The sequence below is a fragment of the Sinocyclocheilus anshuiensis genome, unplaced genomic scaffold, assembly GCF_001515605.1.
Source record: "Sinocyclocheilus anshuiensis isolate Anshui unplaced genomic scaffold, SAMN03320099.WGS_v1.1 scaffold1231, whole genome shotgun sequence".
NCBI classification, from domain to species: Eukaryota; Metazoa; Chordata; class Actinopteri; order Cypriniformes; family Cyprinidae; genus Sinocyclocheilus; species Sinocyclocheilus anshuiensis.
In genome coordinates this window covers 1,244,064-1,270,529 of record NW_015536698.1, presented here as the reverse complement: position 1 = coordinate 1,270,529, position 26,466 = coordinate 1,244,064, and the positions used below count along the sequence as shown (strand labels likewise).

Below are 26,466 nucleotides of genomic sequence, written 5' to 3'. Positions count from 1 at the left end.
CTTCAGTTCACAGTGAATTTTTTTAATGATTGAGGTCCTAAAATAAATGAAAATATTATTAGACAAGTGCTATTGTCAAGCTATAGTGCAGAAAAATACCTTAAATAGAAAAAAAGCCTGCAGTTATGTGTTGAAGACTACATGCATTTATGTATTTACTTATATTATTTATTATTTATTTTTCCAGAGAAATGGTCTCATCAGATTTAATTACAAAAGTCTGTTGTTAAAATTACTCATCAAATGGTAAATGTTATAAATCAAACAAGAATGAAGCCAAAAACGAAAACTTTATGAGACTTTATAATGACAATATGCAAATATGTGATATCTGATGTAGCCTATAATTTATATTAAGTATTTTTGTCTATGCCATAATTTACAATCAACACCTTGTTTGTTTTCTTCGATTATTGATCTAAAAACCTAAAGACGATATAAGTGGCTATTTAAAAGGTTATTACAGAACTATTACAATATGATAACAATTTCCATGTCATAGAATAAATTGTCAGTGGGAGTGGCCTAAACTGTAGCAAAGACATGTGTAGATCTCAGTTGTTGAATAATTGAGAGTCATTGATTTTACCAAATGGTTCTACAGACTGTGTGAGTGGTGCAACGCTGCAGCGCCCAACATGATATAAAGCTAATGGCTCTGGAGGGAATGAAGAACTAAAGGTGCCCACATTTGAAAACCACAATGCCGTCTTTGCTACATGTATTAGTTCTTCAGTTAAGAAATGTGCATCTAAGGAGTGCTTCACCACAGCCTTAAGGGTCTATTCTAAGCTAATGCACCAGGACAATGATGCCGTACTGATTTGAACAGGACTGTGTGCTCAAAAGCCGAGCATTGTGTCAGGGTTCACCAAAGGACATGGAGCACAGTGGTTCAAACTGAGGACACTGGGATGTTGGGGGTGGACTTATGGATTTATAGCCACAAGGTGACTAACAAAGGTCTCATGCTCTGATAGTCAAAACAGACCTCAGTCTTAGAACATGTCATGAGCCATAGAATATTCACAGGAATAACACTTGTTATAATTGTTGCTTTGAAGTTCAGTATAACCCATTGTTATTTTAATGTATATATTATTAGAGTTTGTTTATATTTTGTTTTCATTTTAATTTTAAAGTTGTAGTCATTTTGACGTTTTTTGTCATTATTTAAATGTCTATATAGTTTTTAGGTTTTACTTAAACTAAACAAAAGTGAGAAATAGAAATAAAATGAGCTGAAATAAAACGTTTTTTAATATTAATGATTTCAATAAACACTGGTGGATATTGTTTGCGAACAAAGTCAATATACTGGCGAGAGTTTTAAGTGTTTTTTTTTTTTTTTTTTTTTTTTTAAGTAATGAAAATGTATCAACGTACTTGTCTTGAAATCAAATGTTGTGTGTCTTATTTTAACTGAACACTGAAAACTGAAATTTCAGCTTTTTTTGATATAACACTGAGCTTTCATACTGAAATTACATCTCTAACCTTGAAATAAAATATGCACAGTCTTCTCAGATCTTTTAACTAGTAAATGACACAGAATCTGACAGTGATCAATTGTAACATGCATTTTAAATAATAAAATTAGACCATGTTAAGTGATGACGAGTCTTCACTATAGAGCAAAAACATAATCATTACATATTAACGCTGTACAGCAAGAGCAAGGTGTTTATTGTGTAGCTAGTCCAATAATTTTGTAAAATCTGAAGTATTGAAAGGCACATAAAATTCTAAAAAAAAAAAATTAAAAACATTTTTTAAAGTTAAGTCAAAAAAGTATTCCCTGAATTAATAAAATAACTTAATTGTAATTAAATAATTGACAAAACAGATATAACTGTAATCCTCAAACCAGAAGCTGAAAAACTTTAAATTAAAACATTCATGCAAGTAGTTCACTGTATAGTATGGTCCAAAAATATTTGCTTGAATTTTTAAAACCATTCTCTGTCTAATGATTTCTGTTTAGAAACAGAAACAATTAAGATTCCAGGATGAGAATGTAATTATTACTGTATTCTGTACAAATTTATTGCATGCCCATTTCTGACCTATAGTACTCGAAGTGCTTCAATTAATTTCAAGTGAACGTCAATGTAAATGAACGTTAATGTAAATGAACGTCAATGTAAATGAACGTTAATGTAAATGGGAAAAAGCACACAAACCAGAAAAATTAAGACATCTGTTCTGAGGTGGCACACTTATCCACATTGTGGGCAATTAGGGCAAAACAAATGGAGTCCGGTGTTGTCAGTGGGACTGTCCAGTGCTCCGAGTATGTCTGTGACTCTTCCTTAGAAGACGAGTCTGCTGATGGTATTGAAGCCCCCTCCTCCACCCCCACCTGAGGGTCCACAGCTGCCAGGGGGATCGTTGTCATCAGAACCATTGGGTCGGAATGTGCAAGAAGCAGAGGTTGCTTGAAGAGCCCGAGCTCTGGCATTCAGCTCCTGCTCCTGGAAGGAAAAGAAACGAAGGGTTAAATCTATGCTCCAGGTTCAACTCTAATCAACTGACTAATTAGAGTATCCAAGATAAAGGAAAAGGTTTCATATGATTTTGAAAAACCATTTTTAACAAAACTTTTAAAAATGTCATGTAGAATAACAATAAATAACATTTTCATTACACCTTAGAAAAATAAGAGTATCTTAATTATTATGTTCAACAAAGATTTAAAATACTTTAATATCCTTTAAGGTAAAAAGTATTTAATTACATTTGTAAGAGATGTTTTAAGAGATATATGTCATGAGAGTTTTCAGCAGGGTTTTCTCTCTATAATATAATTTCCTGTCCTATGTGTTTTCCCCTACATGTATTTGGCACCAAATGACTAAGTTTTTATTAGCATTTATTAGCATTAGAAAATGTGTATGCAAGTCTTGTATGAGAAATGCATGTACTTTTGCATGTAGATTACAGATTAGGGCTGCACGATTAATCGCATGCGATATTTAACGCGCATCTTATCAGTAAAGCCGGTTCTGTAATCAGCGGTAAATCTCCATCACCTGCGTGCTTTCACATTGAGCAGCATTAACTACACAGAGCCGTTGTTCAGATGAGCAGCGCAAAAAATCGCGCGAATATGAACGTGGTTTACCGATTACAGAACCGGCTTTCTGACAAGATGCGCGTTAAATATCGCATGCGATTAATCGTGCAGCCCTATTACAGATTATATATTACAGTTCAAAAGCTTTTTTTTTTTTTTTTTTTTTTTAAAGAAATTAATGCTTTTATTCAGCAAAATGCATTAAATGTACAGTAAAAACCTTTACATGGTTACAAAAAAAATCTATTTTAAATAAATGACGTTCATTTGAAATTTCTTTTCATAGAAGAATCCTGAAAAAAATGTTTCATTGTTTCCACAAAAATATGAAGTGGCACAAATGTTTTCAACACTGATAATAATTGGTAATGTTTCCTAAGCAGCAAATCAGCATATTAGAATTATTTCTAAAGGATCATGTAACACTGAAGACTGCAGTAATGGGTGCTAAAAATTCAGTTTTGCCATCACAGGAATGAATTATATAATTATATTTTTGAACATATTAAAATCTGTTTTTTTATTGTAGCAGTATTTCACAACATTACCTTTATTAATTGTATTTTGATCAAATAAATGCAGTCTTTGTGAGCATAAGAGCATCATAAAGTACAACATTCTAACCTGTAGGAAGAGTTTGTTGTCTTTGGTAATGGCATCCATCAGCTCTTTCTGCAGGGGTGGCTCTCCACTCAGTCTTGAGCCATTTACAACTGGCCCTGAATTGCTTGGTTGTCCACTGACCTCTTGTTTCCTGTAGATCAGGACATAGGCTGTGTCCTTAGGGAAGCGACTGGTGACATTCTGCAATGATTCAAAGTTTGTAAAAGACACTCGGCTGTCATTAAACAAGAACCAGTCCATGGACTTGTGCTCAGCGCATCCCATTTCCTCATGTGTGTCGGTCGAGCTCTCTGATAGGCTGGAGCTTTCCAGGGTCTTAGGACATGGATGAGCTACATAACCATCAGTGCTACTCACATTCCTTCCATACGAGTAGTAGTGACCGCTCTCTGAGGACATCCCAGAATGCACTACAACAGAACTCAAAACATACGGCACTGACAGCATCTCCGAATCGCTGTCATTTGTCTCACTATTTATTCTGTTTACCGCCATCCCATCCTCCTTTCGAGAAGGCTTGAGCTTCTTAGCTAGATTCTCACCACTGTCGGGGGAGTCAGATGAGGAAGATGTAGCTGCAGTTGAGGAGGATGTTGAAGCGGAGATACCGTGTTGGCGTAAAGGTAGGCTCATGTGCAGCGGAATGCCTACATTGTCCAGGATCTTGCGGCGGACGTGGCAGGTGGCATCATACGAGAAGCGCAGCAGAGTCAGAATGAGGTACTCCGGTGCCACCACCACCTGCATGACCTTCTTCGCCCTCTGCAGTGAGGCGCAGCGTTCACAGAAGTAGCAGTTCTCATTCTCTAGGATTTCTGGAGCCAGGAAGTAGTCAACTAAATCTGGTGCAGACAGTGTGGGCTCCACCAACGGCCTCTCCATCCTGGTTCCTGCACCTTCTTTTACTGAGCCCTCTGAGGATTCACTGCCTCCATTCACCGCCCCTTGGCAGGGTCCCACAGAGGAGGAGCTTTTGTGCTCATCGGTGGGACCGTGGCACTTGGACATCGAGGGGCAGAATGCAAGAGAGAGGTCTGTAAATGGCTCCTCTTTTTCTGACAGGCTGTGGCACTGCAGGCAGCGGATGGCTGTAGAGAGTCGACCACCAAACATACGCTCTACTAGAGTGCGACCATCTCCATTGGCTGCCACAGGATATGGATGTGATGGCATATCAGCGACCGGCTGACTTGCAGCAGCTTGAAAAGTTTCAGCAGAAGTGGTTGCCGGTTCAGGTTTTGGGCTGGTCACCTGAAGGGCTGAGAGAGTCTTCTCTTCTTCATGCAACCTTCATATCACATAGGAAGACAGAACATAACAAATACACGAAATACATTAACTCCCCCTGCTGTTGTAAATAAGAAAACACATTATTTTATTGTTTTTAGGCTTATAATCAATTAAAATACTCAATCAGATAAATGTCATATTTATTCGCAGATAACTAATTATTACAAAATTATATACACTACTACGCAAAAAATCTTAGGCCACTAGTATTTTCACCAACAAAAAAATGGTTTTAAGTCAAGTTATTTTATTTTTTTTATAAGCCAGTTATCTTTTGCTGTAGTGTGTCAGTGGGAAATATATGTTTACATTTCCAAACATTCTTTTTGCCATTAATTGTAATAATCCAGTAAGACTTTTGTATGCAGAAGGAGTCTGACAACAGTCAGTGCTCCACACAGAGATCTGATCACACCAGGGATTACACGAAGAAACAGAAAAAACTGAGACAGACTAAATCCAGAAGAACTGTGGCACCGTCTCCAAGTCGCTTTGAAAAACCTACCTGCAAATCTATCTGAAAAACTATGCGCAAATGCACCTAAGACAAAAGCTGTTTTAAATGTAAAGGGTGGCCACACCAAATGTTGATTTGATTTAGTTAATAGAAGTTAATTGATCAAATCTATTTATGACATTATTTTTGAAAGCATCCTCACTTTACAGCATTTTTGCACAAGTGCCTAAAACTTTTCACAGCACTGTAGCTTTGCAGGTAGGTTTCTTGAAGCGTCTTGGAGACGTTGCCACAGTTCCTCTGGATTTAGTCTGTTTCAGTTTTTTCTGTTTCTTCATGTAATCCCTGGTGTGATCAGATCTCTGTGTGAAGCACTGGCTGTTGTCAGACTCCTTGTGCATTCAAACATCTCATTGGATTATTACAATAAATGGCAAAAGGAATGTACAGCCTTATTTGGACTTGTCCTTTCAGGTGACAATTTTACCCTATGGACCCAGAAATGCATTTGTCACGTGGTCAGTCACATGTAAACAAAATGTTATTACTTAGACAAATAATAAATTAAATATTAATTTAATAGGTATACAATATCCTATTTATTTAAATATCCCATCTAATAGGAAAACTGAATGGTTTTCTGTCTTGCATTTTATCTCTCAAAATGATGGAAGTCATTTTGAAAATGTGGAAAGTACACACAACCTCTTATTTACATAAGGTCAACATTTTACCCAGCAACTTGGTTGACTAGTTAAATGATTCTCATGTAAGCCCTAATATATATAAATGCATACAATTAAAAATTGTATTGCAAACTTGTTGCAGCCATAGTAATAACAGATTTCAAAAGTTATTTATTCAGAAGTAGTACATTATTTTGTTCACTTTTTTCACTTTCAATTCTTAACAGCTCCTACTCTCTGTAGTGAAGCGATAACATTATATTATTCTTATAAACAGCTTCCAGCAATTCAATAATAAAAAATGTCCATATTTAAAATGCATACACAGTACAGTGAAGCACAACAGTTACCGTATGGTGCTTGATTGTAGAAAAAATAAATTTTTTTGGATTAATCCCTCCTTGTAAACTCAGGAGATGTGGATTCGGACTGTGAATTTGTATGAGGGTGGCAGGAGAAAAACAGACATTCTGGATTCTCGATGGCAATAAAATCATACTAACCCCTGTAAATGAAGAAATCATCTTACTTCCCAATGAGAAACAGGGCTAAAGAAAACTTTCCACATACTTTATGGACTTATTTGTACAGCTGACATTAAGGCTGACCAGCTCTCCTCTGTCTTCTTTTTAATGTCCAAATGTGCAAATGGATGCGTGTTTCACTTGTAGTTTACTTGTTCAGTTCATACTTCTTGAGCTTCAATGATAATTAAATTACACTATACAAAAAAAGAGAGATTTTCATTTAATAATTTTTAATATAACTCTGACTGGATTCGTCTGAAAGAAGAAAGTCATATACACCTAGGATGACTTGAGGGTGAGTAATTTATGGGCTAATTTTCATTTTTGGGTGAACTAACCCTTTAATACAGTAAGGCAACGCTTCTCATAGCTATGTGAAAATAAGTGTATAATTGGAACAGTTAATTGTTGGAGCTGAGCTGAATGAGAGAGAGGCAGAGCGTGTGCAGAGCAGGGGGACGCGAGGAACAGGGTTGAGAACCACTGCTTTAGAACATTGATTTTGAAACTTGTGAATCCATTAGAATCTTTAGAAGACAGAATCACGATTCATAAATGAATAGATTTTTACGTGCACCTCTAGTTTTCTCTCTCTTTTCTTTAAAGCAGCGCAGCATGGCCTCGCCCCCTTTGCTGCTTTTTCCCGAGGGCGGGGTTTATCTGGGTTTATGTCATGTCACGAACCCGGGAAGTAACTTGCTGTAGTCCCTACCAGCCGTTTTTGTAGGCATTAAACTGCCAGAATTTTAAAAGACGATATCTCCGTTTGCATTGAACTTTCAGCTTGGTAACTTTGCAGATATTGTTTATGCTCAAACAGCAACATTACACACTAACTAACGTTAAAAAAGTGAAATCGCAATCCACTACCCCTTTAAGCACTCACAGCAAAACGGCCTAGAGCAACTCTTTTAGCAGATTATTGCAAATCACACTGTGCGACATGGATCTGATAAACTTGGGTACAACATGTATGCAGACTGTACGATGATGACACCTATTGACTTGTAGGCTACGACGCATGTTACTATAGAAGAATAAAATGTCATCAGCATGCGCTAGTGTTAAACAAAAAGAGTATGATGAATCACATTTTGCCAGTTGTAGTCTTTATGTGTGCTTGAGATAAGCAGTTTTATGTTTTAGCGCCGTGTCGCATTGATTTCATGTCGCATTTTTATTGGCTGGTCAGTAAACGTGGGTCGTAGAAGCAAACACACTGTGCGATGATCATGCTGAATTTCTGACACGGTCAGACGGACTATCTTTGGTCGCAAGACCGTGACAACGGCCGTCTTTGAACCTCTCTCACTGTATGACATAGGACCACCGTTGAGGAGCCACACTCACAGAAATCGCCACGATTGTTTCACAATGCCAATCTTTCGTCTGGGACAGCCGAAAATTGTGCAGTGTGTAGAAGGCTTTAAACATACATCTTTCTTATAGTTATAGGAAAGGATGCCATAGCCATTTTCGGAGTTTACCTGTCCAGCAGAAAGCGCAAATACTCTGAGCAGTCTTGCTGGGATCCAGCTGTAAACCATGGTGGCCGAGAAACCTCCAAAAAACTCCTTGGAGAATATGCTGCTCTCTGGTGGGCATATAGCATGATAAATAATCACCAGCAGATATGCTTAACAGTCTAATTTAACACCCCTACCCAGTAATGCCAAGCGCTGCAACGTTTCAGAGGACAGACAGAATACTGCGCAGAAGATAAACATACCTGTGTGTGGGCCAAGAAGGCAAATAGAAGCTGGAGCTTCTTCATGAGGGTGTTGCTGCCATTCAATTGCAGAGACATAACATGCCGTCTGAAACTTTTAAAAAGAGACCGTTAGAGCTGAGAAATATCTTGCAGTTGAAAAAGCATTATAAATATTTTAAACATTTAAATGCCTGAGGATAATTTGTATCATGTATTATTAACATTGTGCTTACATGCAATCATTAAAATGGTATAAAAACGTAATGGTATTTGCATATGGAGAATGTTAGACAGTTAAACAGTTGAGAAAGAGATCAGATAATATGCAGTAGATTTAAAACTTACTCTGTTGCCATAAATAAAATTTGGATGATGCTGTTCATGTAGCAGGTGTTGCCCAGATTCACAAGTCCCGTCTTCCCTGTTTCTGATTTTCCTGTGATCTTAAGCAGGCCTGATTTTTTTTTTTTTTTGATCAGCAAGGATGCATTAAATTGAACAGCGACAGTAAACACATTTATAGTGTTACAAAAGATGTATATTTTAAATAAGTGCTGTGCTTTTAAACTTTCAAAAACTCAAAGCACAACATGACTGTTTCTTGAGCATCAGATCAGCATAATTAAGACTGATTGATTTCTGATGGATCATGTGACACTGAAGACTGGAGTAACGGCTGCTAAAAATTCAACTCTGCCATCACAGGAATAAAATTACATTTGACAATATGTTAAAATAGAAAACAGTTATTTTAAATTGTAATATTTTGCAATATTAGAGTTTTTACTGTATTTTTCATCAAACAATTGCAGTCTTGAGGAGCATGAGACTTCTTTCAAAAACATTAACCTTACCGACCCCAAACATTTGAACGATTCTGTATAAAATTAGTTGTTACATACAAGGACAAAATGCTAAATAAATTCAGCAGTGATTTAAGTTAGTTCATAAGAGAAGAAACCAGAGATTTCCTGTCTATATCTTACTTTAATGGATTCAAGAATGCTGTCATAGAGGTCTGGGAAGCCGGAATACTGGTACATCATGCAGTGGACAAGTTCTGCAAATTGCAGCAGGAAGGTTTTGCTGTTGGGAAGGCCATCGTTCTTCAAAGACTTTACAAGTGGGACTATATGAGGAACCACCTAGTATAAATGACAGGGGTAAAATAATTCACATCACACTGAAATTATTACAAAGCAGATATTAAAATGCTAAAATCAGACACTAAAAACAACAGGTCCTTAAAAGCACTACACATCTTTAGAATGTTCTAACTCATTTCAATATTAAAAGGGAAAAAAAAATTAATTTATTTAAAAAAATAATTAAAGTAATCTATGAAGGCTTAATTAGGCTTTGAGCACTTATTGATGGGAAGATCTAATGGCACAACGGGTTTTAAAACTAGGGTTTTTTGAAAAGGAGAAAGAGAAGCAATGTCCATAGTGGCCTTACTAAGTGGAAGGCTTCAGGAGAGTGCTGGAAACTAAGCAGCATATGTGAAAGAACCACCAGTGCTCCCTGTCTCACAATAGGATACCAAAGACGATTAAAGACCTGCAAACAGACAAACAAAACCACATTCATACACATAAACACATAGAAAAGCCTCTGCCAGGCAGGTCTCACCAACCAATTCTTACGTATCAAAGAAAAAAAATGGTTGATAAACTCAAATAACCAACTAAATTTTGATCCATTCTACTTCTCAATACCTTCCACAAATCAGAACTCTTATGCTGGTGTTGCTTGTAATTCTCTAAACATGTGCTCTATTATGAGTACATACACACAAACCTGTTCAATTTTGAGCAGTGTAACATCTATGAGGATGGTGAACTTTTGAACAGCAGCAAGTCCCTTTAATAAAGCAATGACCCAAGTGTCCACATGATTGGCTAGAGGCCAGGACAACCAGTCAATCATCCTGAAAAAGATGGAGAGAGAAAACAGGGTCAGGACAGGCAACATATAAAATAAAAGCCTTATATAACAGTAACAGTGCCACAAAAAAGAAAACTGCCAACATTTTGACCTCAACATTCAGCCCTAGAAAAAAAACAACAACAACAAAACAATTACTACTCATTTAAAATCTGTTAAGCCATGATGAACACTACACTCTTTGCAGAGTGCTTGTGTCATACTGGCATCTTTAACATTCTGGTCAGTGGTGAGGCTTTTGATGAGGACTGTGATCATTTGCAGAGGGATGTGCTGGACCAGGCATGCTAGAGCAATGGAGGGTTCAAATGAAGGGTCTGAAATGAAAACAAACACATTGCGGATACTTGCCAATTCCCACTTACACATGTAGTCTAATTAGCATAATATTAAACTTTTAATTATTATTATTATTATATTCCTTTAGAGGTTCCTCAGAACATTCAGAATACAAAACACATGCATATTAAAATAGTATATGTCTAGGAGGCATTTTATAATATTAAATATATATATAAAATATAAAAACAAAAATTATAAAAAGTATAAGTAAAATATATAAAGTATAGTAAAAAATAATATATTTTAATATTTTATAATAATCATTATAATATCATAACATTAACACATATATAGGCCTAACAATAATATATTTTAGTAATTATAGTGTTTTGCAGGGCAAGATGCAAGATGCTTTCATGTGCTGCATAAAGCCTATCATCCTATCATATTTAGACTCACATTTCTTGATTAAGGTAAGAAGATTAGGCCTACCTATTGGTTTGACTGATGTCTATACCAACCCATTATATCAGGGATTTACAAACTTTTTTGTCAGCCGAACCCCTTAAAGTATTTAGGCTACCCTAAATATTTACTTAAAGTAACCTCAGAGATTTAAGATAATCAATAATTTAACAAGACATTCACATGTTCATGGTTCTCTGATGCTGCTTAAAGGTCACATGACAGGCAGGTAAACAAATACAATATTTCATCAGATTTTCATAATTTATGTGAATTATTCTGATTCTGTTTTTATTTTAAAATTACTAATTTATTTTCATAATAAAAAGAAAACCCTGATATAGATGAAAAAAAAGCAAGTACACTTTAGCTTGACACATCTTGACTATATTTTAACTAGGGCTGCACGATAAATCGCATGCGATATTTAATGCGCTGCTCAATGTGAAAGCACGCAGGTGATGGAGATTTACCGCTGATTACAGAACCGTCTTTACTGACAAGATGCGCATTAAATATCGCATGCGATTTATCGTGCAGCCCTAATTTTAACAATGCTGTTTCTGGATTAGTTGCGTTAAAATTGGTGATCATTTACTCATTCTCATGTCTATATGTCTACTACGGGCACTTTTTATGATATTTCATGGTGCTTCTGCATTTTTTTTAAAGCTTCATTCACATTCATTCTAATTGTGTGTAAAAGATCAACCAATTTTTCCCCTTTTACTTTCCACTGAAGAAAGACATACAGGGTTGGAACGACATGAGGGTGAGTAAACAAGAGAATTTTCATTGAATTAATTCCCTTGATTTAAAATATCATCACAAGAGGAATCACTGCTTACTGACCTGTGGATGAGATGATGGCAAACACCTCCTGCAGTGACGGTAGCAGCGTGGCCGGCTCAGCCTTCCAGATGCCCTGCAGCAGCACACTCACCCTGGTCACCCGAGTCACATACTCCCGCAACTCCCGCTCTTCAGTGGCAGGACAGTGGAAATACACAAAGGTGCGCACAAGCTGCTGACAGAAAAGAACTCCAGCCTTCTCTCGAGGGACGCACTGAGGGAAGTCCGTCAGTATGGTGGCCAGCTTGGCACAAGTTGCTGGTTCTGGCCGTTCACAGATGATGCGTAGGACTTCCGTCTGAAGCAATGGTGCCAGCTCCAACACAGCCGGGCAGCTGATGAGCAGTCGGAGGGAACCGTGTAGAAAGTCCAAGATGGCAGGGTCTCTGCGGTCCAAAGAGCCATAGCCCTGCTGTAGGAGACCAAGTACGTATTCCTTGCTGAAGAAGCAGGCAAACTCATCGCGATGGTAACGTGCGTACGCTTCTTGCACTTGGAGGCCAACCTGTCGCTGAAAAGCATCCTCGCCCAGGAGAATAAGGCGGGTGGTGAGATGATACAAGGCCTGGCACTGCTCCTCGGTCACTTCCTTTTCTGCAGCCTCCATGACTTTTTTCACAATAGCCCGTTTGACAGTCAGAGGATGGGAGGAGCTGACCAGCGCTTCCAAAATCTTATCCATGGCTGGACTGTATTGCACCACAGGAAAGGTGAGCTAAGCCAATGGAGCTGTAACTGTAGATGAGAGAGAATGATATTATTTCTGGTGCAATTCCTGATTGTGTCAAAGTATTAGTCATGTATGGCCATACTTCATGTGTGGATATCTTTTCGAAAAAAAAAAAAAAAACTGCCTCTGCTCAACAAAAACTAAATTAATTAAACTAAAATACACTGAACTAAATTGAAAAATGAACTAACTTATGTTAAAATGAAAGTTAATGAGAGTATTTCACCCAGTTTCTCCTATTGTCATCACTTTAAAGAAACAATTACCCACTAACTATTGTGTTTATTGCAAAGTATTATGTAAAAAGTAATTTAGCTCCAAACTTCCTTTTCAAATGTTTTTTTAATATTCCAAATAATGAAGTATTCTTATATTGAATAGTATATTATATTCATTAATCAATTAATACCGTAAACTGATTAAATAATACTTAAAAAAATTAAAATAAATTCAACACAATTAAAAGAATAATTTTAATAATCATGACCTTGCTTCAAGTCACAGGCGTCCTGACAAATATGTGACTCTTCGAAAACAGACCCTTTTCATACTAAGTTTATAATTATTTATTTAATTTTCTGTGAAGAAATGCACATTTATATGTATTCTTTGAGTAATATACAATCTTTTTATTCTCAAAAAAGATGATTTATATATATATAATAAGATAAGATAATTTCATTATTAGTTTAGTTTAGTTAGTTTGGTTTATTAATTAATGTTTACTTTATTAATCCCACAGGGGAAAATTCAGTAGGGCATGGGCAGCACATCACCGACTTTTTCCCAAATAAACATAAAAACAAGAATTAAATCACGGAAGACACATTAGCCTAATACAGACACTTTCACATAATTACAAATTACATCAATACAACATGCTTCATAGTCAATTCAACCACTTATGAAATTTATAAATGACACAGACAGACATATTAAGAGTCCTTAATGAAATTCAAATTACAAATACGAATGGCTTCTGGTACAAAGGTAAACTTATATCGGTTGGTCAAACACTTAATACAAGTGCATGTGCATGATACTCCAAGCTTTCCTTATCAGTTGCTGCTCATGAAATTCAGTTAGGCTTCGCAGTGGCATACCAGTAATTTCTGAGCAAGCCCTAACTATAGTTTGGAGGCTATTTTTATTCTTTAGATGGAAACCTGCATAGGAATGAAAACTCAAGCCGCTCTCAATAAAAGTATTATTAAATGCACTCAATATAGATTTTTGTGCACAGAAAGAGTTCAGTTTCCTCAGGGCAAACATTCTTTGGTGAACCCTCTTGATAATAGCCTCTGTATTTTGCTGAAACTTTAAGGTTGTATCAAAAATGGTTTCAAAGTATTTATACTCCTCTACTCTTATCAACCTCTTTGTCCTTAATAAGCACTGGTTGCACCTTTGGAGCGTTTTTTTTTTTTCTGAAATCAATCACCATCTCTTTTGTTTTCGTTATATTTAGTCTCAACTCTGCCTCATTGCAGCATGTAATAAACTTAGTAAGTGCATGACTATCGTCACCCTTTGAGCTTGATAGGAAAGGGAAACTGTATCATCCGCATATTTAACAACATAATTATCCTCATAACTTTTGACACTCATTTGTATAAAGGTAAAAAAAGAATTGATGACAGTGCACGGCCCTGTGGAGACCCAATAGATGTACAACCCCTCTCAGAATATTTGGTTACTGTCTTTATGTTTTTAATGCTGCCAATTCTTGCCATTAATATCAGGGCTCGCAAAATTGCTAGCCTGACATCCCGGGGCTATTGTGTTTTCCAGTCGGGCTACCAAAATGTATCTTAAATGCAGATCTCCCGCCGGGTCCTTAAAAAACTCCTAAAGTGAGTTGTATTAAACTTAAGGCCATAAAAAGTTTTAAATACGTTAAATGGTATAAGAAATGTCTTAATTATAATTTCAAGTTGGGGACGGAAAGACAAGAGTGGCGATATGGCTGGATTAAACTTCAGAAGGCAATGATGTCATTGAATAAATATGCAGGTTTCAAGTCAAAATGCGGGGCGGATGTCTTTATTTGAATGTATCTGAAGGGAACCGACTGTCCTCATAAACGTGTCGTTGGCATTTTAATTTCATTTGACCTATAATTCCTGATAAAGCAGCGTTTATGAGCGCGGAGCTGCTTTGTGTACAGCCGTTACCGGGAAACCGCATTATTTCGGCGATCCTAAAGCGACATCGCGTGGCAGAGAATGAATTTGCATTTCCAATAAGCCTTTCTTGCCGTTTATAGTCAGACTCCGATCAATGCAAATATCAACTCGTGTTTTTACGCAGCAAACACATGGAGTTGTAAATGAGAAAGAAGATAATGTGCCTTCTAAAAATCTAAACAATTAAGACAGTAATATTTATGCGTTTTAAATTAACAAACATTTATAACCTTGATTTACCCCTTTTCATAAACATGGTCTAAAGGCTGAAATGCTGTTGTATATGATTTTTGTTTTTGTGAAAACCTGTGTCTGAACTGTAAATCATGTAATTTTATGGCTCAGCACTGTATGTTACCATAGACATTGTCCAACCCCACTCATACCGTGTTCATTTTACTTGTGCAGCTCTTAAAATGGATCATAAATTGCCTTGTAAAAATTCTGCAGATACCCTGTAAATGGTGAAATAAAATTCCTTCCTTCATATTTGTTGATATTTGTGTATTGAAAATATTTTTGATTGACATTTAAACTCCTATCTGATTTTCTATATATAATATATATATATATATTTTTTTTTAATTCATTTTCGGGCTACCAAAGTCTGAAAGAGTACCTGCCCGAAGTGCTACCAGGGATTTTGAAATTTTGCGAGCCCTGAATATAACACTGACCTAAAGATGTAAAGGATGTTTAAATTAGTTAAATACAAAGTAGTATGTCTTAAGCACTCCGAAAAATAACAACGCTGCTAGTATGAGAGAAAATTCCAACTGCTAACGTAAACAATGTTTTTCTACAAAAAATCAACCCTGACAAATGTGTATTTATTGTGTGTTACTCCCCTAGACAGAACATTCTAGAAAGAATCAACAACTTATGTTGTTGTTTGTTAAATGTGAGAACAGAAGTGTGTTCTCTAAAGCTGTCATTGAGATAAAGCTACCTGCTAACTACTCTGCTAGCTAGCTTGACTAACACAAAGAGCATCAAAGAATTAAACAAAGTATTTAGTAGCACGACACAATAAAAAACGAAACAGAAATAACCGCACACACTGTTTTTACGTGAAATAAGTTACCCGGTTTGTTTCTATCGTTATCGGCAATATCAGCAGCTAAGCAGCCTGACTCAGGAATCGAAACAAAGCAGATACACACAAATGCCACAGCACTTACTTAGCAAAAACAAGATTTTATCTCCAGTCCTTACTAAAAGAGGCCAATAACCATCGACACTCACCGAAGTACGTCATTCCGAAAATATCTTGCTACAGAACTGGATATAAATCAAACCAAAAGCCGAAATATATATTTTTAGAAGATTAATGTAGCGAGCTGCTTCTTCTTCTTCTTCTTCTTCTGATGTTTATTGGCGGTTTTGGCAAACCAACTTAAAGGTGCATTACCGCCACCTACTGATCTGGAGTGTGGAGTGAATGTTGCGAGCTATTTGGTGAACTGCGACCTCTTTCAATCAGCTGTTGAAACACACGTACGTCATCTGAACGCGCGCAAATGATGTCAGGACCTCACACTTGCGTCCAACACGTTTTTTATTTTATTTTTATTTTTATTAAACATAGAATACAAGAACTCATAGAGGTAACAGCATAGAATAAAATCAAATACAATAACAATCAGCATCAAACCTGAAGGGGATCCACAATACATGTAAGGCAAAAAAAACAACAACAAAAAAACAACTTGGACATGTCCGATGATATTTTCGGGGCACGACAATTTTTAAGTAATCTCAGTGAGGAGTAGAATAGTTTAAATTCGTTCATGAAATGAACAAAGCAGGGGCGAGAGTCTCTCCACGTACAAAAATGTATTTGGCAAGTAGGAAAACAATATTCACAACGTCTGATATTGAATTATCTAAATCATCAACATAAAACAGGATATGGTTGATGTTAAATACAGGGATGTTTGACATTTTTAGATTCAGCCAGTCTCTAACATCACTCCAGAACTGGCATGAAATGGAGCATGTAAAAAAATAAGTGTTCTAGAGATTCATCAGTAAAATCACAAAAAGCACAACCCGCCTTGTCAAATTTAAATCGCTTATGAAGAAAATTGGAAACTGGATAGATCTTATGACAAATTTTGAAATGCGTTTCTTTGACTTTAGGCGGAATTGGCCATTTTACATATTTAGAGAAGGCTTTACACAGCATATCAGAATGGTTTACAGGCACATTTTATTATAATCATGGAACAATTTAGATTTAAAAGCATCCGTAGCAACCCTATTATTGAAGTTTTTATCAACTAATTTATGATGACCAATTGATAAATTCGGCAATACTGGAGTGACATCAGAGTAAGTCAAAGTATTCTGGATTAGGTGGATCAAGGCTACAGGAATAGCTTTACAAATTTTTTGATACTCTCTATGAGTACAGTTTATATTAGAACGTACAACAAAGCTGGTGTGATCCAGTAGAACACCTTTACAATCCATCAAGTCCGTTACAAAGAGAATTCCTTTTGTCAAACCATTCAGCTTTAAATAATGATTTCCTGTTTATAAGTATTGTTCTATTGTTCCACAGAGTCGAACTGTTCGGAGTAAAGTTATGTGTGAATATCATTTTCCAAAAGTGTAGTATTTGACTATGAAATTTAGACAGTGCAAGTGGAATCTTATTAATATCGAAATCACATCTCAGTAAAAAATCCATACCACCAAGCTTGCGTCCAACACGTTGCCACACTGACCTCTCCCCAATACAGGATAGTGAGCTCCATTGTCCATTCTTTACAAGCAAAACTTAATGACTTGTATACTAACAAGTTTAATGGAGCTTTCGTGCGCTCAAGAGCTAAGTGGATAGAAAAGGGCGAGAGGAACACAGCATATTTTTTTTGCCCTTGAAAAAAGGAATTTTAAGAGAAAATCATTGTCAGCATTGTGTATTAATAACTCCTTATGTGAGGACCCTAAATTAATTTCAGAATTTGTTAGGTCTTTTTATGAAAAATTATATCAACCTGACTTTAATTATGATATCTGCAAAGCGTTTACTGATAATATTCAACATTTTATTCCATTGATAAATAATGACTTTAAAAATCTTTGTGATTCTGATCTTAAAAGAGAAGAATTGCAGTTAGCTCTTCGACATATGAAAAAAGTCCAGGACCTGATGGACTTTCGATTGAATTTTACCAACATTTCTGGTATATTTTAGAAGAGCCACTTTTCTTAATGTTCAATGATTGTATTAAAAAGAAGGAATTGGCGACAACTATGAAACAAGGCTTAATCTCCCTGATCCCTAAGCCAGATAAGGATCGTTTGGATATTGATAACGAGACCTATCACTCTCTTGAATACAGATTACAAATTGATTGCATTAGTATATGCTAGAAGATTAAAATCAGGACTAGATCAAATTATGAATGAATCTCAAACAGGCTTTATGAAAAATAGACATATTAGTAACAATATTCGTCTTATTTTTGACCTTTTAGACCAGTGGTTCCCAACCCTGGTCCTGGAGGCACCCCAAAAAAGAAGGAATTGGCGACAACTATGAAACAAGGCTTAATCTCCCTGATCCCTAAACCAGATACGGATCACTTGGATATTGATAACTGGAGACCTATCACGCTCTTGAATACAGATTACAAATTGATTGCATTAGTATATGCTAGAAGATTAAAATCAGGACTAGATCAAATTATTGATGAATCTCAAACAGGCTTTATGAAAAATAGACATATTAGTAATAATATTCGTCTTATTTTTGACCTTTTAGTCTATTCTGACCTGATAGAGTCAGGGGCTCTTATTTTGTTTTTAGATTTTTGTAAAGCCTTCGATACAATTGAATATGCATGGCTTCTTACTTCACTCTCTGAAACTTTTTGGGTTTGGGAATAATTTCATTGATATTATAGAAATGTTTTACAAGGATATTAATAGTTCTGTTATTCTGAATACAGGAACCTCTAAAAGATTTGGAATCCATCGTGGTGTACACCAAGGTTGTCCGATGTCCCCCTTTCTGTTTTTGTTAGTTGCTGAACTTCTCTCTATTCCAATTTTAAACAATCAAAGCATTTTGGGATTAAACATATTTGATAGAGAAGTCAAAATTTCTCAATTGGCAGATGACACTGCATTATTTTTGAAAGATAAAAATCAAGTGAAAACAGCCCTGGATTGTATTACCAAATTCACGAAATCTTCTGGTCTAAAGCTTAATCTTCATAAATGTGAAATTTTATACATACACAATTACTTCTCTATTGAAAATATACCAGTAAAAGACTCTGTTAAATGTCTGGGAATCTATATTTCTAAAAAAATAAAATAAAACTACATGAGAACAATTGAATTTTATGTCATAAATCAAGAAAACTAAACATATCTTGAATAATTGGCTACAAAAGGGATCTTACCATTTTTGTGAGAGTATTACTGTCCAAAGCTGAAGGCCTTTCTAGATTTGTTTACCCTGCTCTTTCCATGTATGTTAGTGATTAAATTTCCAAAGATATCAATAAATCCTTCTTAGATTTTATATGGAAAAATAAACCTTACCAGTTAAAAAAGGACATTATATCAGGCAAAAGAGTAGAAGGTGGCTTAGAGATGATAGATTTTTTTGACATTAACAATACTTTTAAACTTAATTGGTTAAGAAATTGTCTAAAAAAGGATAATTCTATGTGGTTCTTTATCCCACAACGTATCTTTCAAAAACTTGGAGGGTTATCTTTTCTTCTGAAATGTAACTTTCTTCCAGGAATGTTACCTATTAAATTATCTAAATTTCACCAGCAGGTATTACTGGCTTGGAAAATTTGTTTCCATCACAACTTTTCTCCACATAAAATGCTTTTATGGAACAATTGTCTCATTACTTCTAGGAATAAATCGTTATATTTGCATAGGTGGTTTGAAAGGAATATATATTTTGTTATAGATCATTACTTCTAGGAATAAATCGTTATATTTGCATAGGTGGTTTGAAAGGAATACATATTTTGTTATAGATATGTTCTATGAGAGAGGAAACATTCTGTCTTATGAAGACTTTATGCATGTTTACAACTTTCCCATCCCCTTTCAACAAGTGGTTAAAGCTATTCCAAATGGTTTGATACAACTAATAAATAATCACCTCTCTTTTGGTAGCAATGAAGGGATATTTCCAGAATTAAAAATGAATGGTATTGAAATATTTTCTTCCTCTTGTAATAATAAAAATATTAGACAAATTTTGCAATCAAATCATAAAATCTCCCCTAGAGGAAAGTTCTTTTGGAATGCAAACATTTCTGATATTAATTGGAAAACGACCTGGTCAAATCCTTACAAATTTTGTATTTTGAATAAAGTTAAAGAGGTGCATTTCAAAATACTTCACAAAATGTACCCATGTAAAGTAGCTATTTCTAAATTCATGGACATTGACAATAATTGCAGTTTTTGTAACACACATGAGGAAGACTTGTGTCATTTGTTTTATAATTGTGATTTGTCTCTTAGATTTTGGTCTGATGTTAGTGCCTTTCTATTTCTGCGAAGAAATGTTAATTATGTGTTATCTTTAAAAGATGTTATTTGTACTTATTCACACAAACGTAAAAGGATTATGTCATTAACTTTTACATTTTGCAAGGTAAATATTATATTCATAAACAGAAATTTGCTAAATGCATACCAAATTGTAATCTATTTTTATCAGAAATGGAAGCTTTGAAAAAGTCTCTAATGCAAATTAATAACAAAAAGAATGACATATTGTTAGATTTCATGGATAATTTTTTTTCTGATACAGCTCCCCCACTGCAATCTGTGAATATGTCCTAAGGAAAAAGGAAGAAAATTTGAACTATTGTTTAGTTGTTTATGTTTTTTTTATTCTTTTTTTTTATTTATTTTGTGTTTTATTTTGTTTTTACAATGTGGTTATTTGTTTATTTTATTTATTTTTTTTCTCTTAAACACTGTTCTACAGTTTAAGATTGCTCTTATATTTTGTGTATCTGGATTTACTTGTTAATATTTTTGTTTGTTCAATCATTCTTCTTTAATAAAAAAAAAAAAAGACGTTGCTACACTGACACATAAATCGTTATTTATTTCTTAAGGAATTAACCATTCACCTTATCCTGCTAGCTTAATCTACAGTTTTTCCTTGTCAAATGGACTTCTTCATTATGCCAAATAATAAAGAAGTATTCTTATATTGAGTAGTGTGTTATCCATGAATTAATTACAATAATAAATTGATTTAAAAAACATATTAATAACAATAAATCATCTAAATAATTTAAACTAAATGAAAATAATGCATGACAGATGTCTTATAGGCTATATCTTACATGTCTTGTTTATTAATTAGCCTACCATATAGTAAGTCAGTACATTATACCGTTTTGCTCGCATTTGGCACTTGTAAATTCCATTGAATGCCCAGGAGTTAAAAAAAGTTTTACTGTGTTTAAATTCCTAAGAATGTAGCCTACTTCAAAAGACAAAAAAATCTCAACCACTGATGAAGTGTTCTCAAGCCATGCATAGGTAATATAACTAGGCATTGAAATAATACTCATTAAAATATCTTTAAAACTTTATCTTTCTCAGTTCAACATTGAAACTTCTGCAACATGTCACAGATAAATGCATCAGCACATGATACTTTTTGCCATATTTTCTGCTTTGTAAAATATTTTTAATATAATATGATTGCACTGTACTAAAGGGGTGGATTTCCAATCCCCTCCTCTTCTAGCATATAATGAATATGTAATCATATGTTTTCTTAATACTAGTGTATATATTCTGGTATTTATAAGCAATGTCTGTATTTGGTGTCTGAGAGGAGGGTTTGACCCATCTCAGGAATGCAGTAGCCTAACTGTGTTTACTCATTTAGCCTGGCTTCTAGAGAACAAATATGTACTTGTTTTGTAATAGTTCATTTGAATCATTATATAACTGAATGTTATATTTTATAGAAAAAGAGTTATCAGTTTGAACTTTGTTCTAGGGCTGCACGATTAATCGCATGCGATATTTAACGCGCATCTTATCAGTAAAGCCGGTTCTGAGCAGCATTAACTACACAGAGCCGTTGTTCACTGACGAGTTGCGCAAAACCACGTTCATATTCGCGCGATTTTTTGCGCTGCTCGTCAGTGAACAACGGCTCTGTGTAGTTAATGCTGCTCAATGTGAAAGCCCGCAGGTGATGGAGATTTACCGCTGATTACAGAACCGGCTTTCTGACAAGATGCGCGTTAAATATCGCATGCGATTAATCGTGCAGCCCTACTTTGTTCTTATTCATTTTATTATGTGGTTCTCATGATAGCTGTATGAGACCTGTAAGGACCAGCACACCACATGTATCCACTAACACTTATGTATGCTTAACATGTACTATGCTTAATTCTTTGTAGGGTTTATAGCACTATAAGTTGCTATGTTAAACTATTACAGTGAATCATGAGTAGAAGTATGTATCAGTGCTCTGTATTGTTTTGTTCCAATGATGTGCTGCAGATATTGCCTATGTTTTATCTAATGGCGTATTTGCAGGGGATGTTTTAGGACAGGCATGTGACCATGCCAAAGGAACAGTATGCAGGAGAATCAACAGCTGCCCAGATGAGAATTGCCCTCACAAGATTTATGACTCCCCTACCATCCTTACAATAGTTGCTTACGAATGGAACTTACTGTCTCCAAGATACTGCCTTCAAGAAAAGACCAAACTTCCTTGCCTTTAACTTTCTAGTAATCCTAAAGACCTTGATTAGCTTGTTCAGGCGAGTTTGATTAGGGTTGGAGCTAAACTCTGCAGGAAAATGGACCCAGTGGGCCAAAGTTGAGAACCCCTGCTATAAGTAGTGTTTCTGCAAGTTAGTTTGAGGCTGGCTCTTACTAAATTTCTACTGCCTTTGGATGTGTGGAGAACTCAGTTTTCAGTAAACTCTCTGTCAACTGATTGAACTTCAATTTGACTGCTGGTCTTCATTGTGCGTATTGGTCTCTCTATGTGGTTTAACTAATTCCCCTACAATACAGATGCCATGCTCTTCACAATTCACCTTTTTTTGACTTTGCATCCTCTGGATCAAAGTCATCCACTAAACAAATACATGCTAATTTACAAAGTTTCCATCTATTTAATATTCAAAACACGCAGCATACACATCTTACGTAATAAAGTTTCCTTACCCATTGTTTTTGAACTACAGCTTTTTTATTTTTGAAACCAAAAACTGCATTTTCTTTGGTGAAATTGAAAAAAACAAAAAAACAATTGGTCTTAAAGGGGTATGAGAGAAGTTTTATGAGGGTAAGCTACTGACTGTAAATTGACTATAGTAAATCTAATGACCAATTTAATATGTATTTTTACCTTTATTCAAAGCAATCCCTTGCAGGGTTTAACCTTCAACATTTTGGTAACCACCAGGGGCGCCTTAAGATAACCAGAGGCCCCTGGGCTACAGCGTTACAGTAGGCCCCCCCTTCCCTAGATAACTTTTTTTAAGCTTCCTAAAATGTTTTTAAAGCTTCCTTTCTGCATAAAATGTGAATATAAGTGAATATGCAAATTCATTCTTTGCCAGAAAGTGGCGCTTGTGGAACAGTTACATAAAGTAAACATTATGTTATTACAGGCATTATACGGAGGTAATATGAAAAGAAAATGCCATCAAAACTTTCCTGGCCGAAATGTGAGTTTACAGATATGATTTAAACACCATAAATTACATAAAATATTCATTATTCATCATCAGTAGATCGGAAGAACACTTGGCAAGTTGGCATACATGTGAGCTATTTGGTGATTGCTAACTGCGTTTTTATTTTAAAATGAGCCGCTCGCGCTTAATTAACTCAATCATAGCCGTTCAAAGTTTAATGATCACAATTAAACAATAGGATGATTCCTATTCTTCCATCCCCAGATTTGAGATTGAGACTCTCAAGCAGCATGCTGGAACAGTCAATGAAGTCAATGAATTCGCACTGTATGACGTTACAGAAAGGTGTCCGGTCCAGCTCCTTTCACACAGCAGTGTCATGCTGGGCTTTACTAGCGCATGCATTGTGTATTCCACTAGTATGTCGGTGGAATACACGGAACATACCAACTATACAAACTGTGTGGGGGAAACTTAAATTGAACCATTCACTATAAACTACAACCAGGGCATCGCTGAAAATGAGTGTGTGAGTTTGTTTGCAAAATGCTGTTGTCACTGCTGCAAATTCCCATATATTCAAATAATTATTAGAAAAAATATAATTTCCTTGTAGCCAGTGGGGCCCCTTCCTAGTGTAGGCCCCTGGCCTTCAGCCCGTTAAAGGGTTAGTTCACCCAAAAATGAAAATTATGTCATTAATTACTCACCCTCGTGTTGTTCCAAACCCGTAAGACCTTCGTTCATCTTCAGAACACAATTTAAGATATTTTTGATGAAATCTGAGGGCTCTCTGCCACACGCTCGTGTCATGATACTATCGTGAACGCGCGTCCAAAGTGATGCAGTAGAGGCGAAAATGTGGAATAAAGTCGTTATTTTTGTTTTCTTTGCGCAAATAAGTATTCTCGTAGCTTCGTAACTTTACAGTTGAACCACTGATGTCACACGGACTATTTTGTCGATCATCTTGGTACTTTTCTGGACCTTGAACGTGGTAGTTACCTTGCTGTCTATGGGAGGGTCAGTGAGCCCTAATATTTCATCAAAAATATCTTAAATTGTGTTCTGAAGATTAACGAAGGTCTTACGGGTTTCGAACAACACGAGAGTGAGTAATTAATGACAGAATTTTCATTTTTGGGTGAACTAACCCTTTAAATCCCGTGCATTAATGCGCCCCTGGTAACCGCCCTGGTACTTAGATCCTATTCCTCCGGTCTCTCCCTCCACTTTCCTGTCAGTTCTTTACTAACCAAAGGAAATTCATGATGCATATTGCCAAGTATCCCCATGAGCATTCATATGTAGGGGACAGTGGGGTAAGATGAGCCATATTTCACTTGGTCCTCAAGATAAGGAAAAGTACAATGAAATCACAACACAAGAGAAGTACAATGAAAGTAATTTCAGGACGTTGCCTATCATTTTAAATGATCAAAATGTATCTATGACAAAAGGTTCTAAAAATATGGCTTCTTATAAAAAAAATGTAAAAAAAGTTCCCGTGGCTCAGTTTGCCCAAGTTTAGGGGTAAGTTGATCCGAGTCAGTGGGTAAGATGCACCATCTGGGTGTAAACTGACCAATTTTATCTGATTCAAACCCATGTGAAATTTTTAAAATAGTTTACCTCTTAATTTAATAATCAAATTTCCTTTTACAAACAGTTTACTTTTCTTAAAGCTAACTTAAACATATTTGAGTAAAACTTAAGATTTTTTTTTTTAGATTTTGTGGAGTAAAATTAAATAAAAACTGAATTGGAACGCGTCACGACATACTGGGACCACAGGAACGAACACGAGGAATAAAGTAAACTTCAAAGATTTAATAAACAAAAGCTGGGAACACAGAGACACGGGATACACGGAGGACACGAAATGACATTCGACTGCGGACAGGAAACAAGGGGCAAAACACACCTTATATAAACGGAAACTAATGGGACACACCTGGGATCAATAGAACTAAATGGGAATAGGAACAGGAACAGGAACAGGAACAGGAACAGGAACAGGAACAAACAAATATGGGCATAAACATTAACCTGGAGCACATTGGGGAGGAAAACACAACATGAGACATGGAACAAAGTCTGACACTACTCCCCCAGGCGGGCCTCCAGAGTGATACCCATTCAGGGTGCCATGGCGGAGCAGGCAGCGGTGGATCAGGGGACTCGGGGAGCCATGGCGGATCTGGCAGCCCAGGAGGCCACGGTGAAGCAGGTAGTTCAGGAGGCCATGGCAAAGCAGCCTCCGAGGCCGGGGCCCCAGCCCCCACCCCGGCCTCTACGGCTGGAGCCCTACTACCCCCCCCAAAAAAAAAATACTTGGGGAAGATTTCGGTGACTGGAGCCCTCCGTGGGCTCGACGGGGGATCAGGAGCCCTCCTTGGGCTATACTCGGGGGCTGGAGCCGACACTGGAGCGAGCTCCGGGGCGGCCGGCGGACCTATTTTCAGAGTGGCTGGCGGGCTTGTGGGAGCCGTGGCCGGCAGACTTGATAACGGCGCAGCCGGCGGGCTTGAGTGAGCCGTGGCCGGTAGGCATGACAACGGCGCGGCCGGCGGGCTTGACTTCTGAGCGGCCGGAAGGCTTGTCTTCGGCACGGCCGGCGGGCTGGAGTGAGCCGCGGCCGGCGAGCTTGACAACGGCACAGCCAGCATGCTTGACAGCAGGGCGGTTCTCATACCGTGGAAAACACAGGAGAAACAAAAGAAAACAAAGGACTATTCAAAACGAAAACAAAACATGGGAGAAGGAGCGCCACTTACTGTTTCGGTCCGCTGTTCGGTCACGACACACACACTGGGAGCACAGAAACGAACGCGGAGACGAGGAATAAAGTACATTTCAAAGATTTAATAAACAAAAGCTGGGAATACAGAGACACGGGATACACTGAGGACACGAAATGACATTCGACTGCGGACAAAAAAC

At 36.5% G+C, this 26,466-nt stretch overlaps 1 protein-coding gene across 1 annotated transcript; it reads right to left on the bottom strand.

Moving 5' to 3' along the window:
- Positions 1-1,777: 1,777 nt before the first annotated feature.
- Positions 1,778-16,177, bottom strand: LOC107654888 (ubiquitin carboxyl-terminal hydrolase 38-like). Its single transcript, XM_016442203.1, has 11 exons — positions 16,079-16,177; positions 11,918-12,652; positions 10,503-10,635; positions 10,172-10,304; positions 9,830-9,931; positions 9,358-9,516; positions 8,717-8,925; positions 8,390-8,483; positions 8,148-8,254; positions 3,701-4,988; positions 1,778-2,474 (listed from the first exon to the last, which is right to left on the bottom strand). The coding sequence occupies exons 2-11, from the start codon at positions 12,597-12,599 to the stop codon at positions 2,313-2,315; spliced, it is 3,069 nt and encodes a 1,022-aa protein (XP_016297689.1). The 5' UTR covers positions 12,600-12,652; positions 16,079-16,177; the 3' UTR covers positions 1,778-2,312.
- Positions 16,178-26,466: the final 10,289 nt, after the last annotated feature.

Bases quoted from the DNA above. Each gene is read 5' to 3' on its own strand.
- LOC107654888 (XM_016442203.1), bottom strand. From the start codon at position 12,599: ATGGATAAGATTTTGGAAGCGCTGGTCAGCTCCTCCCATCCTCTGACT. The intron at 10,636-11,917 runs GTCAGTAAGCAG...TTTTCATTTCAG, and splicing joins TGCCATCATCTCATCCACAG to ACCCTTCATTTGAACCCTCC. The intron at 9,517-9,829 runs GTAAGGCCACTA...CATTTATACTAG, and splicing joins CTCCTGAAGCCTTCCACTTA to GTGGTTCCTCATATAGTCCC.